The sequence below is a fragment of the Hippichthys cyanospilos genome, chromosome 1 (assembly GCF_059441005.1).
Source record: "Hippichthys cyanospilos isolate Australia breed blue-spotted pipefish chromosome 1, RoL_Hcya_1.0, whole genome shotgun sequence".
NCBI lineage: Eukaryota > Metazoa > Chordata > Actinopteri > Syngnathiformes > Syngnathidae > Hippichthys > Hippichthys cyanospilos.
The window spans coordinates 5,033,453-5,051,718 of NC_142369.1; the positions used below are offsets into that span (position 1 = coordinate 5,033,453).

An 18,266-nucleotide genomic window follows, 5' to 3' on the forward strand; every position below is an offset into this window, starting at 1 on the left:
TAGTGTCATCATGAGTCTTGACAGGCTACAAAGACAGACCATAGCATTTTTCTATTTTTTTTGTCGGTGCTGGTTCAGAAATGTAACTTACATATTTAGCTTGCAAAGTGTGTGCACAGGGGTTAAAGCACAACAAAAAGGCGCATTCGAGACAACATAGGTTAGCAAATATATTTAAATATAATATTCATCTTCATTTGAGCACAATGACAGAATGGCATTATTACATTTGACTTGAAGTCATGACAACAAGCAGCAATTTCACGCTCGGCGGAATCAAACACTTTGCGGGGGAAACCGATCGGGAAAAGGGCTCCGACGGCATCATGCAAACGCTCGCGTGTGTGGGGGCGTGTCCTCGGGCGGGCGGGGCCGCAACCCGTCGGGGAAAGAAGAGGGCTCGTCACAGCGCCGCCAGCGAGTCGCACAACTGGGCACGTACAAACGACCGTCATAATAAATTAATCATATCAAATGGAACACAGTGGTTTATATATTCAAAATACATATTTACATATTCAAGAAAATGAGAAACAAACAGTCTTTAAGCACAGATGAGTAAATATCCGCCTCTCTTGTCATTCTTTCCCAAACTTGATATGTACTCGCGATGGAACTCCATAAATCGGACATCATTTGTCATTGATATGTTGTTTCTGCTATGTGCCTCATTGACGTCTGGCTCACAGTTACCATGGCGACCGAGCGACAAGCTGCGAGGGGGATGCGCCGCCGCCGGCAGGAGCAAAAAAAAAAGAAAAAAATTGCGATGCGAGAACGAAGCTTCGTCAACCACTTAGCATCATTTTTTGCTCTCCTAGATGGCACTCTTGCTTTAAACATTTTGAGGCCACTAAAACTGCTAAAAAAAAAAAAAAAAAGAGGTATTTAAGAACAGAACATTTGCAAACGTTCAAGTCAACGAGAACATTTTTAACCAGTCATAATTAGCATTCCAGGGGCCACATAAAATGACGTGGCGGACCAGAACTGGCTCCCGACTTTGACACCTGTGACTTCAACATTTTGAAATCGGAGGCCACTAAAAACTGTTCAAAAAAGCAGTAATGATAAAAACAACAACAAAAAATTCTAAAGTTGAAAACAACATTTTTATCCACTCATAATTAGCATTTTGCGGGCCACATAAAATGATGTGATCTGGCCCTGGCACCCTGAGTTTGACATCTAACCCTAACCCTAACATTTTGTAATCAAAGTCCACTAAATATTGTTCAAAAAAGGGCGGTTGAGAACAGAAAAAAATGGTAAAAGTTGCGACAAACATTTTAGCCAGGACCTTTTGCATTTTGCGATCCACGTAAAATTATGTGGCAGGCCCCGGCCTTGCGTTTGAGACCTGTGACTTGAATATTTTTTAAATCCGAGGCCACTAAAAACTGTTGGAAAAATGACTATTGATAACAAAAACAAAATTTGTAAAAGTTGAAAACGACTAGAACATTTTTAGCCAGAAACTTCAAGTCATAACTGGCATTTAGGCGGGTCACATAAAATGATGCGGCGAGCCGGATCTGGCCCCCGGGCCTTGACTTTGACACCTGCGCTTTAAAGGCACAATAGAAATACATTTCTACTGCACTAGCCTTTGTTTTTAAACCAAGAGCATCACCTAGGGGAGTATAAACATTTTGCAAGTGGCTCATGAGGCTTCGCTTTCCAATCATTGCGAAAAAACACTGCGCACACTCGACCCCCGACCCCCCCCCACCCCTCCAAAAATAAAACAGCTGCGTCGCGCACGTGCGAATCGCCGTATACAAAAATTAGCAAAGACGAACTGTAGGCAACCGCAAACCCAAACCCGAGGTCCAGGACAATACCCCCCATCCAGGCCCCTCCCCGATTTTTCAAATTGACGACAACAAAAGCAAACCAACACAAATCCGCGGGAATTAGTACAAAACTACAGTGTACAGTTCTAACGCACAAATTGAAACGGTAAAAAAAAATCGTTAAATTACAGACGAACGATCGGAATGTGCAGTGGTACCTCTACTTAGGAAATTATTTTTTTTACGGAAGTCATAATCACACGATTTTTATAGGTAATAATTTAATCATTTCGATGCGACGGGGGGGGGGGGCAGAAAGGTGTTCTCTTTCCTGGGTGTGGCTTTGCAAAACAAAACTGCAGTTGATGCATAATAATAAAAATATATCATGAAAAGTATAATAATTAAAAAAATAAAACTAAAAAAACACTCCTAAACCCTTTGAATTAATCATATTAGTTGTAGCAGTTGGCAAAATGAATGCAGTTCACTTGTTTGCCTTGAGATGGTGCTGGTGTGTTGTGATGAGTGCAGTATGTTTTTACTTGACATTTGCAGTGATCGGGGAATCATTTACAAGTCCACTGGAGCAATAACATTTATTTTTGGATTAATCTGAACGTGTACGTTTACTTAAGTTTAGTTTGGGGCCATGAGAAGTTCTTCCTGTGTGATGTCATTGCTAAGGTGCTAACAACATTCTAAAAAAGCTAACGTCAGCTGCGACAGCCCAAAGTTGTATGTTACATATGTGTTTTAGGTGAATATGTAAATTTTAGCTGTAGTTTATTTTTAATTTGATGTTTGTTAGTGCTAAAGTGCGCCATGCTAACATCAAGCTAACAATGCCCATACGTGTTTTTATGTGGATATGTACAATGTTAGCCGTAGCTAATGTCAATTTGATATTTCATATTATATGCCAACAATGTGGCCTTTCGTATCTTGAATTTTCTCTGGTTACTAGAAACGACATTTTCCGCCGAGGCGTTTTGTAAACTGATTTTTTCTTTTGGAACGAGGCGATTGTATGTAGAGGTACCACTGTTGTCTGAGTTTTTTTTTTTTTTTCCTTGCAAATGCAATATACTGAAGAAGAACTGAAGGATTTGGGGAACGTTGATAATTACTTCCCAAAAAGCCCTGAATCAGTTGAAGAATATTTGAATATGTTTTCGTTTTGATGTCGTCAAGAGCTTCTATGGAATTCGGAATGAGCTCAACGGAAGTGAGGTTGGAATGTCTTGAGAAACGTGCAAGATGCCAAAGGTCAGTTTGCGAATGTCGTCTTGGAGATGGAATTAAGTGTAATTACGAGGTGTCCTGAATGCGCGTAATATTTTCACACTTGTTTTTTCGTCTCTTTTTTTGTGGCGGTAAAAGTGGCAAGTATTTATTAGTGGGTCTGCTTAGCATATGTAGTTGCTGCATAGAATCAACAGATGTGGGCAACCCGTCAGGACCGACGGAGGTCCATTTTGCCTACAAATGCCCAGAAACCTAAATATTAAAGAGCGACGAAGCAGACGGAAGGTTTTCTTTCTTTTTTGTCACGTAGCACATTTTTTAAATTGATCAGAGACTTTGAGATTTCCAGCCGTTAGCTAAGCGCTAACAACGACAACAAGACATGCAAAGAAATAGCAAATAGAACCGTCACCGTCTGCTAACGTCTGGTTAATGTAGCTCGCTAACTGCTAGCTGGCACATCTTGAAAAGTTTAGAGAGACTTTGTGGGCAAATCCAGCTGCGCTAAGCGCTAACAGTGATGACAAGGAGATACGGGGAAGAAGTAGCTAAAAGAACCGTCATTGAGGAATGTCTACTAACGTCGGGTTAATGTAACTCGCCAATTGGTAGCAAGCACATTTTTAGAAGTTTAGAGAGACTTCGTGGACATTTCGCAACTATGCTAAGCGCTAACAACGACAACAAGAATTGGTGAGAAGAATTAGCAAAGCAAGCGTCATTGAGGAATGTCTGTTTGTATCTGCTTAACGTAGCTCGCCAATTGCTACCTAGCACATTTTTAAAGGTTTAAAGAGAGTTTGTGGACATTGCCAGCTAAACTAAGCGCTAACAGCGATGACAAGAATTGATGTGAGGAAAAGGTAGCTAAAAGAGCTGTAACCGAGGAATGTCCATTCACATCTGGTTGATGCGGCTCGCCAATTGCTTGCTGGTGCGTTTGCAAGTGGACACACAACGTCTGGTTATTGTAGCTCGCCAAGTGCAATCTACCACATTTTGAGAAGTTTAGAAAGACTTTGTGGACATTTCCAGCTGTGCTAAGCGCTAACAACGACAGCAAGAATTGATGAGAAGAAGAATTAGCAAAAGGGAGCGTCACTGAGGAATATCCGTTAACGTCTGGCTAACCCAACTTGCCAATTGCTAGCTAGCACATTTTTAAGTTTAGAGAAAGTATATGGACATTTCTAGCAGGGCTAAGCGTTAACAGTGATGACAAAAAGAGATGCGAGGAAGAAGTAGCAGAAAGAACTGCCACAGAGGAATGTCCGTTAAAGTCTGGTTAACGTAGTTTACCAGTTGCTAGCTAGCACATTTTTAGAAATTCAGACAGACTTTGTGGACGTTTCTAACTGTGCTAAGCGCTATCAACAACAGGAGATGCAAGGAAATAACAAAAAGAACCATCAATGCCTCCTAACGTCTGGTAAACGTAGCTCGCCAATTGCTAGCTAGCACATTTTCAAAGGTTTAGAGCAACCTCGTGGATATTTCCAGCTGCGCTAAGCGCTAACAGCGATGACAAGAAGAGATGCGAGGAAGAAGTCGCAAAAAGAACTATCACAGAGGAATGTCCGTTAACGTCTGGTTAATATAGCAAAAACAAAAACTGTCGAATGACGATTGCAGTTCGGTGGGTTTTGAAAAATGGCGCGTTGATGTAAAGTAGCTAATGCCGCTTGACAATTGCTGGCTAGTGCATTTTTTGAAATTGGAGCGAGACTTTTCCAGTTGTGCTAACGATAAACGACGAAAAGAAGGAGAGGGCGGGGCACAGTGTCAGTTTAGGCTTTCAAATTGCTGGACAAGACACACCAACTTAGTCCACTAAAATGACTTTGCGCCAAAGCAAAGATGATCACGAGCTAACGGAGAAACCAAAGAAAAGAAAAACATTGAAATGCGGGGCAGAAGCAGGAAACATTCACAAGGGAATCCAGAAAAGGAGTACAAATATATATATATATATATATATATATATATATATATATATATATATATATATATATATATATATATATATATATGGGTGTGTGTGTGTGTGTGAGTGCATGTTGATGAGGGCTTGTGTTAGGGCTCGGTGCTCGTCGTCGGTCGGACTTCACGCCTTCTTGGGGGGTGGAGCCAACTTGATGATCTCGTCTTCAGATGGCTGGCGGATGATGTCTGGCGCCGTGGTGAGGTCACACAAAGAGGTACAATTCATCATTTTAGTCTTGCAAAATCACATTTTTTGAAACTCACAATGGGAAAAATTCAAGGCATCATAATGTATTGGGGTCCGTGGCCCCCTGAGGATCCGTGGACCCCTGGGGAATCCGTGGCCTGACTGAATAACAGATGTCTGTGAAATAATTTGGGTTATTACCGTATTTCATCAAGCACTGATCTACTTTTGTCTGCACTTACACTAATTATTTTATTCTGTTTAAATATCTACACTTAACGTGAACACCATGTCTGTGGTTCTGCAGTTATACTATAATTGAAACAGAACACGGTAATATTAGTGTAACACGAAAACAAAGGAGTTTAACCCAAGGCTATAATACACAATCATGTTTAATACAGGGGACGAAAGTACAATTAACACTCATGTCCACTGAATGGCATTATCATGCCATATGGATGTCAGTTCTCATAACTGCCTGCCCTACAACTATAGAAAATGGTTTCGTTAAACATTTGTCTCAATTTGTCTAAATTTCATCTTTCACATACACAACAAGAAAAACAAAGCATTGCAGAGCATTGACTTTATTAAAGAAACGTGTTTAATTATTTAAAAAAAATGCATTTCCTGGGCAGGAGACTATCAGAGAAAGAAAGCAAATTTGTTCCGCATTCCCAGAATGCTCTTATCAGCAAGAAACCTGAAACCAGGACCAGGACGGGAGCAAAAAAATATATATTTTTTTTATAAATAACCCAAATTATTTCACAGGCCCCTTGCAGCCAGACCACGGACCCCTGCGGGTCGGCGGACCCCACTTTGAGGGGTCAAAAAACAAAACAACCAAAATCACAAGCTCCACGTGGCCATGGTTAGAGTTTGTTTACCTTTGTACTTTTTGGCTGAGGGGATGCGCGTGAGCTTGGTGTCCATCTCGTCATCCTCGTCGATCTTGAGCACGGTGGTGCGGTATTCGATGACGCGGGTCAGCAGGTCGGGACGCCGCGAGATCTCAAAGATGTGTTCCATGTAGGACAAGTTATCTGCGGGGATGCCGGATGAGAGCCGGTGTGTGTGCGTGCGTGCGCGCGCGCATGTCCATACCGTGGGCCAGCTTGTCGTTCTTCTCCAGGTAGCTGAACCAGTCCTTGCAGGACGCGATGGCCTCGCTGTGCTCCTCGGGGATGTCCTCCTTGCAGGCCGATTTGAGCTGCTCCAGGTCCTCGTTGGTGATGTTGTCCGACAGGTCGCTGAGCAGAGCGCTGTACTCGGCCATCTTCCGAGCCGCACCGCGCAACCTCAACTGCGATTTGGAGCTGGCAAAAAAAAAAAGAAAAACAACAACCTCAGACTGGCGTTGTTAGAATACTGCACCAACACAACTGTAACATGACTGATGCCGTTTACTAGTGGATAGTTCCTCCTGGTGGTGAGTAAAACAGAAGTTCAAACTCAGCATCAACACTTGACAGTGACTTATTTTGTCTCGTTTGTCGGGTGATTTCCCCCTAGTGGCTAGGGAAAAAACTGCGGCACTGAGCTTTAAGCCGCAGGGTTTAAAGCGTTGAGAAAAAAGTAGAAACTGACAGTACACTTTAATACAAAGATGAAAACTGACAGAAACTGCATGCTTCTGTTTACTGGTGAGAAGCGCCCCCTGGTGGTGGGTAAAATAGCAGTGCAAACAGAAAATTCAGGAAAAAAAAAAAACCTTAGAAGAGACAGAAGCACGCATGTTTTTATTTCTTGTTTGATCTTTTTTTCTTGAGTGTGTCCCTTTTCTTGTTTGCATCTTTTTTTCTTGTTTGCGTTTTTTTTCTTGTTTGAGTTTTTCTTTGCTTGCTTTTTCTTGTCTTCACCTTTTTTCACATTTGCTTCCTTTTTCTTGTTTGCATCTTTTTTGTTTGTTTTTATTTTCTTCTTTATTTTTTTCCTGTTTGCATCTTTTTACTTGTTTCTTTTTTCTTGGGTCTTTTTTCTTGTTCGCTTCGTTTTTCTTGTCTCCGTATTATTTTCTCGTTAGCTTCCTTTTTTCTTGTTTGCTTCTTTCTTCTTGTTTGTTTTCTATGTTTGCCAAAATCACCAAATCACTTTTGATATTTTATCATGATGTCCATTTGGTAATTTTCCCATAATGCCACAAGTTATTGGAAATAGGAAAGAAATATCTTTTATTTTTCTTTTTTTTTTTGTATTTGGCTGCCCGTACGTCGCAGTAAATTGAGCTAAAAAAAGTTTGCTGTGCTATGTCAATCAGGTAAGATCCGACTTTAATGTTATTTTTTTTATTGCTTTTTTTGATGGCGGCATCATTTCATCATTGTGATTTTGCATGGCCTCTCCAGTGCAAACCCGGCGACCCTGCCTTAGTCTGTGTTTCTGTTGCACAGATTTGAACACACACACACACACACACACACTTCCACAGAGCGGTGTGTGACCTATTTAGGTGGCTTGCCGCTGCCTTGCCAGAACGTTTGAGGTCGCCAAATCCTTTCAGTCAGCGCGGTGGCCTAGTGGTGAGCACGTCTGCCTTTTGGCCTTCAAATTTTGACTTGAAATTGCTCATTGGCATGAATGGGAACGCTCGTTTGTGGAGAGAAAATTTTGATATGGCCTTTGTTTGAAAGAAAACTCAGATGTTCTAGTAGGCTTCTCTTTTCCCTGACACAGTTTGTGCCGACGCTGACTGTTGCTGCACCCAATGCTGCTTTTGTGCGCTGGAGGAAAAGACGAAAACAATGGACAGAGCAGCTTCATTGAGTGCCCCCCCCCTCCCCCCATGGTACCCCCCCACACACACAGCACCATGACTTGACAAAATGAGCGCTATCTTCCTGTCATGTATGGGGGACCGAGATGCCAAAGTTACAATCAACAAATGTACCACTAAAGAAATTTGTCAAAGTAATTAGTTTCATTAGTTAAATACATTTTACATCAATCAATCAATCAAAATGTTGAATCAATCAATCAATCAATCAATCAAATTTTATTTGTATAGTCCCGAATCACCAAAGTCTCAAAGGGCTTTACAGGTGAAAAGAGGTCACGTCGAGACTTCTTTTGAAAAAAGAAGTCGTACAGAGACATATTTACGTTGTAGGTACACAACAGCATACCCCTGGAGATTTTGGGGTCTTAAAACAAAAATTTCGACTGCGTCCTGATTGTGAATTGCCGTCAAAAGGATTAATGCAAAAATTGAGGGAAATGCATGATAAAACACGGGGTTTTCAATGTGTCCAAAATTGACAATATTTTCAATTCTGAATGGCAGTAAATGAGCCTGACATTGGCTCAATTTGACACCTATGGGGGTACCTCTCGACCTCCGATTTGCAAGCAATGTACGGCAGGACGGCATAAGGAAAGTCGCCACGTTTTGACAATCTATGCAATATTCTAGCCTCTTAGTCTGCTTGTCCTTCAAAAGCATCTAAAAGACCATGTTGTGTCCAAATTTCCCCCAGGGGTTAATGGCACATTTAATATTTAACGTTGGCACATTTTGTTCACCACAATCATGATGTTGGAGAGGGGAAGCAATTAAAGCGCCTGTGTCATGCTCTGGCACTTAACGAAGGCCGTTCAGGAACAAAATGAAGCCTTTCAAATCGACGTCCCGCGATGGATGAGCCAGGCGTCCAATCAAAGTCGCCGCCGTGTGACCGATGTGCTTACAATACGCACGACGTACAATGGAGACGGTTACTAAGCAACAGCCAGGGCAAAGTCCCCCCCCCCCCCCCCCCCCCCACCCAGAAAAGTGCACTCTTGGCTTCACTGGTCACCATGGCAACCGAATCCTGAAGCTAGAGAGTTTGCAAATGTGGCAGAATGCTGGCTGGGTGCTAGAAAAGACATGTTTACCACAATGTTGGGCAAGTTACAGTCGGCCCCAGGTTTACGAACACCCTGTTTTACGAACATTTCGACTTACGAGCGTGGACCACAGAGATTTTTGTCCCCCACTTACGAACACACCTTTCGTCTTACGAACAATCTGACATGCCGGCCTTTGTGTATGTAAATATATTTTCGCTCAGCTGCGTCATTAAAATCAGCAGTTGACGCTTGTGACGGCAACGTGAACGCTATTGCTCTTACAACGTCACAGTCACTGTCTCAGTCACGGTGTCAGTCACGGAGTCAGTCACGGAGATGCCAATATGCTATTGGTCGATTAAGGTCACCCGGTCTCACTCACGGAGATGCTATTGGCCGGCGTCACGTCAATCACAGAAATGCCGATATGCTATTGGCCCAACCCCTTTATCTAGCTTGATGGCACAGCTGGTCGGGACAGTAGGAAGGAGAGAAAATGAGTGAAAAACGGAAGGAAGGAATGTTGTGAAGACTTTGCAAACTTTATCTGTTAGACATGGCTTCTAAAATTGCTAGTGGCGGTAAAGGAAGAAGTAAGAGGATGATAATAGAAACGAAGCAGGAGATAATAAAAAAAAAAAATACGAAGGAGGCGCACGCATAGTTAACCTTGCTCGTGAGTAAGGCCGTAACCGCTCGGCAATCTTCTTCCTTTGTATATGTTATTTAATTTAACTGTACAGTAGATTATGTTACTCATTTTTAATATGTGTATAAAGTCGTGATGTTTTTACCTAAGGTTTTTGCACGCATTCACTAATTAACATAGGTTTGGATTGCCCTTCATACGACCAGTTCGAGTTACGAGCGTAGCCGCTGAACGGATTAAGTTCGTAACCCGGGGGCCCACTGTACTTCAAAATTGTAACTACTGGAACTAAAAACTTCGCCGTATGACGGGCAATCCAAAGCTATATTAAATGGCAAATGGGTTTAGAACCCCAGGTAAAAACATTAAAATTGTACATACATATTAAAATTTGGTACCGAAATAGTATAGTAAGCGCTAATATACATGTATACAATCAGAAAACATCATAAATAAAACATATAGAAAGGATTTTTTTTACTTTTGAGTGTTATGCCCATACTCCCTACTAAGGGCAGCCGAGGCTGGGCTAGCATCGTATTTCCTGATCATCTCCAGCTTGGTTTCCATATAAATCATCTCGTCAATAATTTACTCGTTAAGTAGCAGCCAGTTTTAGAAACTCCTTGAAACTTTTTGAACAGTTTTTAGCGGCCTCCGATTTCAAAATGTTGAATTCACAGGTGTCAAAGTCAAAGGCCCGAGGGGCCAATTCCGGCCTCATTTTACGTGGCCTGCGAAATGCTGATTTGACTTCAAGTATCTGGCTAAAATATAGAACTTAAAAAAAAAACGAAAACATTGTTTTGTTCCCAATCTGTCTTTTGAACAGTTTTTACCAGCCTCTAATTTCAAAACTCAGTAAAGTGTGTGATCAACACGTTTAACATTTATTCTATATAGTCCATACTACAATGTGGCCCAGGAGAAAAATGAGTTTGGCATCCCTGCTCTAAATGATCGCCCCCTAGTTGTCGTGAATAATTGAGTATTTTCGATGAGTCCATTGAATATTGACGTCTCTGTTGATGCGGCTCCTTTCGTGCTTGACGATGTATTTTGCACATGGGGGGGTGGGGGGGGGCTGAAACGGATGCATTGCATTTCCATTGGCTCGCATCGGAAACGATGATTTGAGATACAAACGGCATCCGCTTGTGTGCGGCTGCTTGGCTAATCCGCGCGCGAGAATGTAGGCCAGCGGCCCGCTCGTCATTGAGCAGAAAAGAAGATTTGCACACATCTGTGCGGCCGCCCGCGAGAGAAACGCTCCATTTGGCAACGTGCTGGGCCGTTGCCCTGGCAACGGCAGCCAAGCATGTGCCACTTGGCCTTTTCTTGGCTTTCTACAAGCCGCCGACCGAAAAGCGTCTCAACCATCGCCGCTTTTGTTGACTTTGGACCTTACCTTCTCCTGAATCGCGACGCAACCATTTTCACTTCTCATCTGATTCAATTAAGAGTGCACCGGTTAGAGAACACGGACAGTTATTCTATTTGGCACGTTTATTAATTGCGGTCTTTTGGCATATGCACACAGTCGCAAACTTGCTGAAACACGGAAGGTGCACCATTTTGGGTTGAACAAACTCCAGCTGTGTCGCCGAAAAAAGGAAAAACAGCTGCTTGGAGCGCATTCAACACTTGCGAGGCATTCACTGCCCGCTCACAACCTGGGAAACCTGAAACACACTTAACCCGCAACAAATATATAACTTACGGGTATGAGTGCATATCATATAAACAAAATATGAAGTGTTTAGGAAGATTGATACTATTTTGCTCTTGTTTTGTTGAAAGCGTCTCACGCTAACATAGAAAATACCAGAATTGGACCCCAAAATTAAGGGTGCGTCTTATACACATTACGGTATATCGTTTATGAATATGAACACACGCAAAAAAAAAAAAAAAGACTTTTGCAAAAGATTCTTTTGTTTTGCTGTGGTTTTGACACTGTTGCCAAAGCGTTGGTGCGTCTTATACACGCTAACATAGAAAATACCAGAATTGGACCCCAAAATTAAGGGTGCGTCTTATACACAGGTGTGTCTCGTATTTGGTGGATTACGCTATATCGTTTATGAATATGAACACACGCAAAAAACAAAAAAAAAGACTTTTGCAAAAGATTCTTTTGTTTTGCTGTAATTTTGACTGTTGCCAAAGTGTTGGTGCGTCTTATACACGCCAACATAGAAAATATCAGAATTGGACCCCAAAATTAGTGTGTCAAGAGCAGAGCCAAGGTGCGCTTATTTTGGAGCGGGTGAACCTGCGGTGAGGGGGAGGAGCCAAAGGGCCAAGCGCCAAGCCAGACAAAGCCGGCGCGCCGGTCACGCAAGCGCCGCCACCACTAATTGACTAATCCATTGTGATCCCGCCTCCCCGCCGTGAACCGGACGCCGCCACGCTCATATCACAGCAGCCACTTTTGTTTGAGACTCAAAGATGGCACAGCGCTACTTTTATCCAAATAGAAAGGTCGCCAAAATGTCCCAAGATGGTGGCAAAGCACTAGTTTGATTCTAATGAAACTCCTCAACTCACTTTGAGGGTTAGCGTTAGTTCCTGGACGCAAAAAGGGCGACATTAGCATGAGTTATAACCAAATGAAACTCCTCAACTCACTTCAAATCAGTTCCTTGACACGCAAAGGCGTCATCATCACTAGTTCAATCCAAATGAAGCTCCTCAACTCACTTTATGGTTAGGGTAAGTTACTTGACACAAAATGGTGACATCAGCGCTAGTTTTAACCAAAGGAAGCTCCTCAACTCGGTTAAAAGTAATTCCATGACACAAAAGTGGCATAAGCGCAGGTTTTATCAAAATGAAACTCCTCAACTTGCTTCAGTCATTCGTCCTCACAGAAAAGGTGGCTTAAGAGCTCGTTTTATCCAAATGAAACTCCTCAACTTGCTTCAAAGTAGTTCCTTGACACGCAAAGAGGACATCAGCACTAGTTTCAACCTCAACACACTTCAAAGTAGTTCCTTGTCACACAAAGGTGACCAAAGCGCTAATTTTATCCAAAGGAAAATACTCAACTCACTTCTAAGTAGTTCCTTGACACACAAAGGTGACATCAGCGCGTTTTATCCAAATGAAACTCCTCAACTTGCTTCAGAGTATTTTCTTGACACATCAAAGCGACATATGCACTAGTTTTATTCAAATGAATCTTTCCAAATTGCTTCAAATCAGTTCCTTGATACACTAAGGCGACATCAGCGATAGTTTTATCCAAATGAAACTCCTCAACTCGCTTCAAAGTAGTTCCTTGACACACAAAGGCAACAAAAGCGCTAGTGTTATCCAAATGAAACTCCTCAACTCGCTTCAAATCAGTTCCTTGACACACAAAAGGGACGAAAGGCGGCAAACGCGTAGATGGAATGGAAGAGGAGTCGTGTGACCCGTTCTGGTCACAAAGGTAGTAGACGCGAGCCCACCTTTGTGAGCCCGGTGCTTGATTATCCGACCGGGAAGCTTTGCAGCGGATAAAAATATCCCAGCGCCTCTGGGAAGAGGAGGAGGAGGAGGGCGGGTGGAAGAGGCGATGGCGGCGTGTACCCATGAAGCAGGCCGGGGTGGAAGAGTCCATCGCATCCCCTCCGCCCACCCCGACTCCTGCCACAGAGCACGCTCCACTGCCTTTCTGTCTTTTTTTTTCTCCCGCGGACAGTAAAGGGTGAGAAACACGTCAGAATTCCACGTCAGAGTCAAAAATAGCCTTCATTTCCTGGCCCCTCTTCATCATCATCAGCATCATCATCATCATGCCTGATCAGTCATTCTTAAATAGGGGGATGTGAGATTTCAACAGGCTTTATGCAGCATATATATATATATATATATATATATATATATATATATATATATATATATATCCACAAAAAAATACCAAGTATAAAGCGTCTTCATTTGGGATTACAGTAGAGATCTGTTCTGAGGTTGGTGTGGCATTATTTCATGAAAAGAAGCAAGCAAACTGAACCAACGTCCAAGTACATCTTTGTACAGGCACAGGAATATTACTAAAACCAAGAGGAAAACGTGATGACGTCCGATTCAATTAGGTGTCAATTTGTCTGAGTACACCAGTTAGAGAAGATGGAAAGATATTCCATTTGACTCTCTTATTAATTGCGGGCTTTTGGCATATACAGCACACACAATCATAAACTTGGCGAAACATGGATGCTGCGCAACTTCCATTTATCATATTATGAACTCGAGCGGCGGCGTGCGGAAAAGGAAAACCAACTGCTTGGAGCGCATTCAACGTTGCACCAGAGAGGCATTCACTGACCGCTCACAATGTGGGAAATGTATGACTTGCGGATATGAACACAAGAAAAGAGGAAGTTTACAAAAGATGACATTTATTTAGTTTAGCTACATTGTGGCCAAAGCGTGGGTGTGTCCTATCTCAGAAACTTCCAGAACTTGACCCCCAAATTAAGGGTGCGTCTTATAAACGGGTGTTTCTTATATTTGGGGAATTACGCGATCTAACTTACGGATAAAAAACAAGAAAATATGAAGACTTTTACAAAAGATTATTTTGTTTTGCTCTACTTTTGACTCTTATGTTGATGTGTCAGTAACATGGAAAATACCAGAGTTTGACCCCAAAATTAAGGGTGAGTCTTATACACGGGTGTGTCTTATATTTGGGAGTGTGGTAAATAGCTTACAGATATGAACCCATGAAAGTATGAGCACTTTTGCAAAAGATTATTTTGTTTTGACATTCTCGCCAAAGTGATGGTGCTTCTTAAGCATGGTAACATAGCAGAATTTGACCCCAAAATAAAGGGTGCATGGTACACACGGGTACGTCTTATATCTGGGGGATAACAATATATAACCATAACTAAAATATAACATGGAAATGATCAAGACTTTTGCAAAAGATTGTTTTGTTTAGCTCTAGTTTTGACCTTGTTGCCAAAGTGTTGGTGCGTCTTATACACGGTGACGTAGAAAATACCCCCAAATTAGGGTGCGTCTTATACACGGATGTGTCTTATAGTTGGGGTATTTCGGTGTATAACTTGGGAATATTGGCTGAGCAAACGTTTGCGCTGAATGTCTTTGTTTGCAACAGGACAGGAAAAGCCAGAGAAGGAAGCATGTCGAATGTGGCACAAGAGAGACAATGTGAGGAAGAGTCTGCGTGTGGACCACATCCAACAGGAAGATGGACGCAAAGCATGTATTTACGCGTGGTGCATTCAAGCATCCACGGGAAAAAAAAAAAAAAGAGCACGACGCTCTGCGGACACTCGGCGGACGCCCCAAAGTCGGACCCCGAGGCATCCCCGGTAAGTCGGACGTGATTCCGGATGCTTTGGCGGGGTACTTGAACGCAACGTGGGCCCGCTTCCTCGTGACGGAGGTCGACAAGTTTCTCACACTTTTGAAGGCCTCCCGTCCTTTGCGCCCGTGTCCGCCGCAAGCATGGCAACAAGAGGCGAGGGAAGAAAGGACGCCTTGTTGCCCCACAGGATGGATCCGTGCCTCTCTCTCCCGCTCACTCACACACACACACACACACACACACTCACACACACAGACTTGGACACAGAAAAGCCGCAAAGAGGAAGCAGGTCCAAACGATGCGTTTAATGACTTTCCGTGTTTGGGACTTGCTGACTCATTCCTTGCGATCACATCGGTCTCCGAAACACATCAGCTGATCTTTCTGTTTGACACGCACACAAGAGTGCTGCCGCGGGAGTGGCGTGAAGGCAGTGAACGCAGCGTGGCCGTCAGCCCCCGTTGCGAGCGCGGCGAAACCGGGGCCGGGCCCTGCTCAAGTTCCTTGAGCCAAGAATGTCACAAAATGGTGGCAAAACACTACTTTTGTCAAAATGACACCCATCAACTTACCCCAACATAGTTGCTTGAGGTCCCAAATGTCACAAAATGGCAACGAAACTTGATTTTTGCCCAAATGATACTCCTAAACATACTTCAACATACTTCCCGGAGCCCAAGATGTCACAATATGGTGGCAAAAATGAAAGTCCTCACTTCAACATTTTTTCCTTTAGCCAGAAAATCGCAAAATGCCCCCCCCCAAAAAACGTAATTTTTCGCAAAATGACCTCAACTCATTTCCATACAATTCCTTGAGCTCAAGATGTCACAAAATGGCGGCAAAGCACTACCTTTGTCAAAATGACACCCATTCACCCACTTCGACATAGACCCTCGAGTTCCGAAATGTCACAAAATGGCAACAAAGCATGATTTTTGCCAAAATGAAACTCCTAAACACACTTCAACATAGTTCCCGGAGCCCAAGATGTCACAATATGGTGGCAAAAGATGAAATTCCTGAACTCATTTAGGCATCATACCCCAAGTTGGACAGTTTTGACCAAATGAAAATCCTCGATTCACTTAAATATAGTAGGATTAAGCAAAAAATAATAATAATCAGATTAACAAAATACAATTTCTGGTGGTATGACTTCTGATATTCGATTCATCTGCCCCTGGCGATCATCGGGCATCCATATGAAACGTCACAAAATACAACACAATTCAGTGGGAAGTTGTTTCATGTTCCAACTCATTTCCTTTCGATTTGAAAGGACACCTGTTACTGAGTGAGTGAGCGAAATCACGAGCACGACGTGTAAACAATTGTTTCTAACAAGCCCTTTGGCGCACAACGATGTCATCGGATGCTGCTATTGCTGATTTCCTTGGCGTGCAAAAACACGTTTTGCTTGAATCCAAACGAAAGCCCTCAACTCACTTCGCCAGTTTCACGATTGCGGCAGGATGCCACCGGATGCTAGCGTTGTATCCTCGCTTCGGCCCGAGCGCAAAATCTGCGGATATGAAAAACTGGGGCTTTATCGTGATGCGTTGAAGGCTCTGCCGAGCGTGGGAGAACTGGACACTTGTGACAAGAGGAAAAGGAGAGGTGGAGGAGGAAGGGGCTCTCGGGGACCTGGCTTCTGCTTTATATGTTGGACTCCAAAACTCACACGCACGCACATATGCACGATCTCTTACCGAGCGTCGCCGCGAGCGACGGAAAGGCGCTCGAATCGGAGCCCAAAACGGGTCAGGCGTTCGGCTGAGACGAGTGAAGGGGGCACAAGTCCGGCGGCTCGATGTGGCGCTGATGCCAAACGGGGAGCGACGGGAGGTCCTCGGAGGGGGGAACGTGGACGCGCGCGAGCCGAGGTGGTGATGGTCGTGACTGGGAGCCCGAAACCTGGAGCCCAAAACCGGCGAGCGTGCAGGAAACGCCTTTTTTTCCTCTCTCGCGGAGAGAGAGAGAGAGAGAGAGAGAGAGAGAGAGAGAGAGAGAGAGAGAGAGAGCTTGTCAGAGATCGTCTCGAAGCGACGGTGGCTCACTCGAACGTCTCACGTGTCTCTCACAAGAATCTTCAAAAAGTCATCCAAAGTAGCTCGAACTCGGAACGTACATGCTGACAGGTGACCAAACAAATCACTTCACCAACATCCCGAAGTTTTCTTTTTCAAGTCGCAAAAAGACGACTGACACGGGAGCGGGATGTCTTTGCACGCCTTTTGCTCCGATTCCACGGATTTTAGTCACGCGCGCACGCACGCACGCACGCACGCACATCTCCACATTTTTCCACGCTGATGTCACCGGAGCCTTCCGGCCTGCAAATCCCTTCTGCTGCCCCATCGCAAGGCCGTCCAAATCCGAAACGTGTAACCCGAGCAGCTTGTGCAATCCACGGTGTCAAAACAAGACTTTTACTCAAGATGTGCGCGGGGGAAAAAAACTGCCCCCCCCACCCCACAAGTAAGACATTGCTGCTTCTTACTGTGAGAAATCACACAAAAAACTAAGCAGACCATAAAGAGGTCATCACAAACAAAAAGTAAAACAGTTTACGAGAAGCACACAGGAAAAAAAGAGGAACACAATAAAAAAAACGTGAAAAAAAATGACAAAAGAGAAAAACAAGAAAAAAGAAGCAAACAAGCAAATAACTTGTTTGCTTCTTTATTCGTTTGCCTTTTTTTTGATTGTGTCTTTTCTATTGCGTCTGAGGAGACATGATTTTCCCCCAAAGTGAAAAAAAAATAGGGGGCCCAAAAAATATTGTGAGGTCTCAATTCAAGTCAATAACAAAAAAACTTTATTTGTCCTAGAAGCAAGAATAAAAGTATGTTTACAGTTTTAATGGATTTTAATCAAATTAATAAACAACTATATTGAAATTTTTTTAATATGCTAATGTAACATCAGTTTTAAAGTAAAATTATTTATTTATTGCTGTAACAGGTCAATTAAAAAAACAAAACAAGATTTCATCAGATTAGTTACTAATACGTTTAAATATATACATATATATATATATATATATATATATATATATATATATATATATATACATATATACATATATACATATATATATATACTGTATATATATGAACTGTATATATATATAAATAGGTTTTAATCAAACTAATAAATAATTATCTTTGAAAAAAAAGTTTTTATACGTGTCTCCAAACATTTTTACACATTTAACATCATATATATACACACACA

At 42.7% G+C, this 18,266-nt stretch overlaps 1 protein-coding gene and 1 long non-coding RNA gene across 2 annotated transcripts; one reads left to right on the forward strand and one right to left on the reverse strand.

Annotated features, from left to right (window-relative positions):
* Nucleotides 1-157: 157 nt before the first annotated feature.
* Nucleotides 158-16,882, reverse strand: pea15 (proliferation and apoptosis adaptor protein 15). The gene is made up of 4 exons (XM_088406997.1): nt 16,739-16,882; nt 6,325-6,536; nt 6,108-6,263; nt 158-5,213 (listed from the first exon to the last, which is right to left on the reverse strand). Exons 2-4 carry the CDS (start codon nt 6,494-6,496, stop codon nt 5,149-5,151), a joined length of 393 nt encoding a protein of 130 aa, XP_088263123.1. The 5' UTR covers nt 6,497-6,536; nt 16,739-16,882; the 3' UTR covers nt 158-5,148.
* LOC148428741 (uncharacterized) lies at nt 5,113-15,025 on the forward strand. Its single transcript, XR_015864304.1, has 5 exons — nt 5,113-5,242; nt 5,992-6,288; nt 6,353-6,649; nt 7,894-8,005; nt 14,814-15,025. It is a non-coding gene; the product is annotated as an uncharacterized LOC148428741 (long non-coding RNA).
* Nucleotides 16,883-18,266: the final 1,384 nt, after the last annotated feature.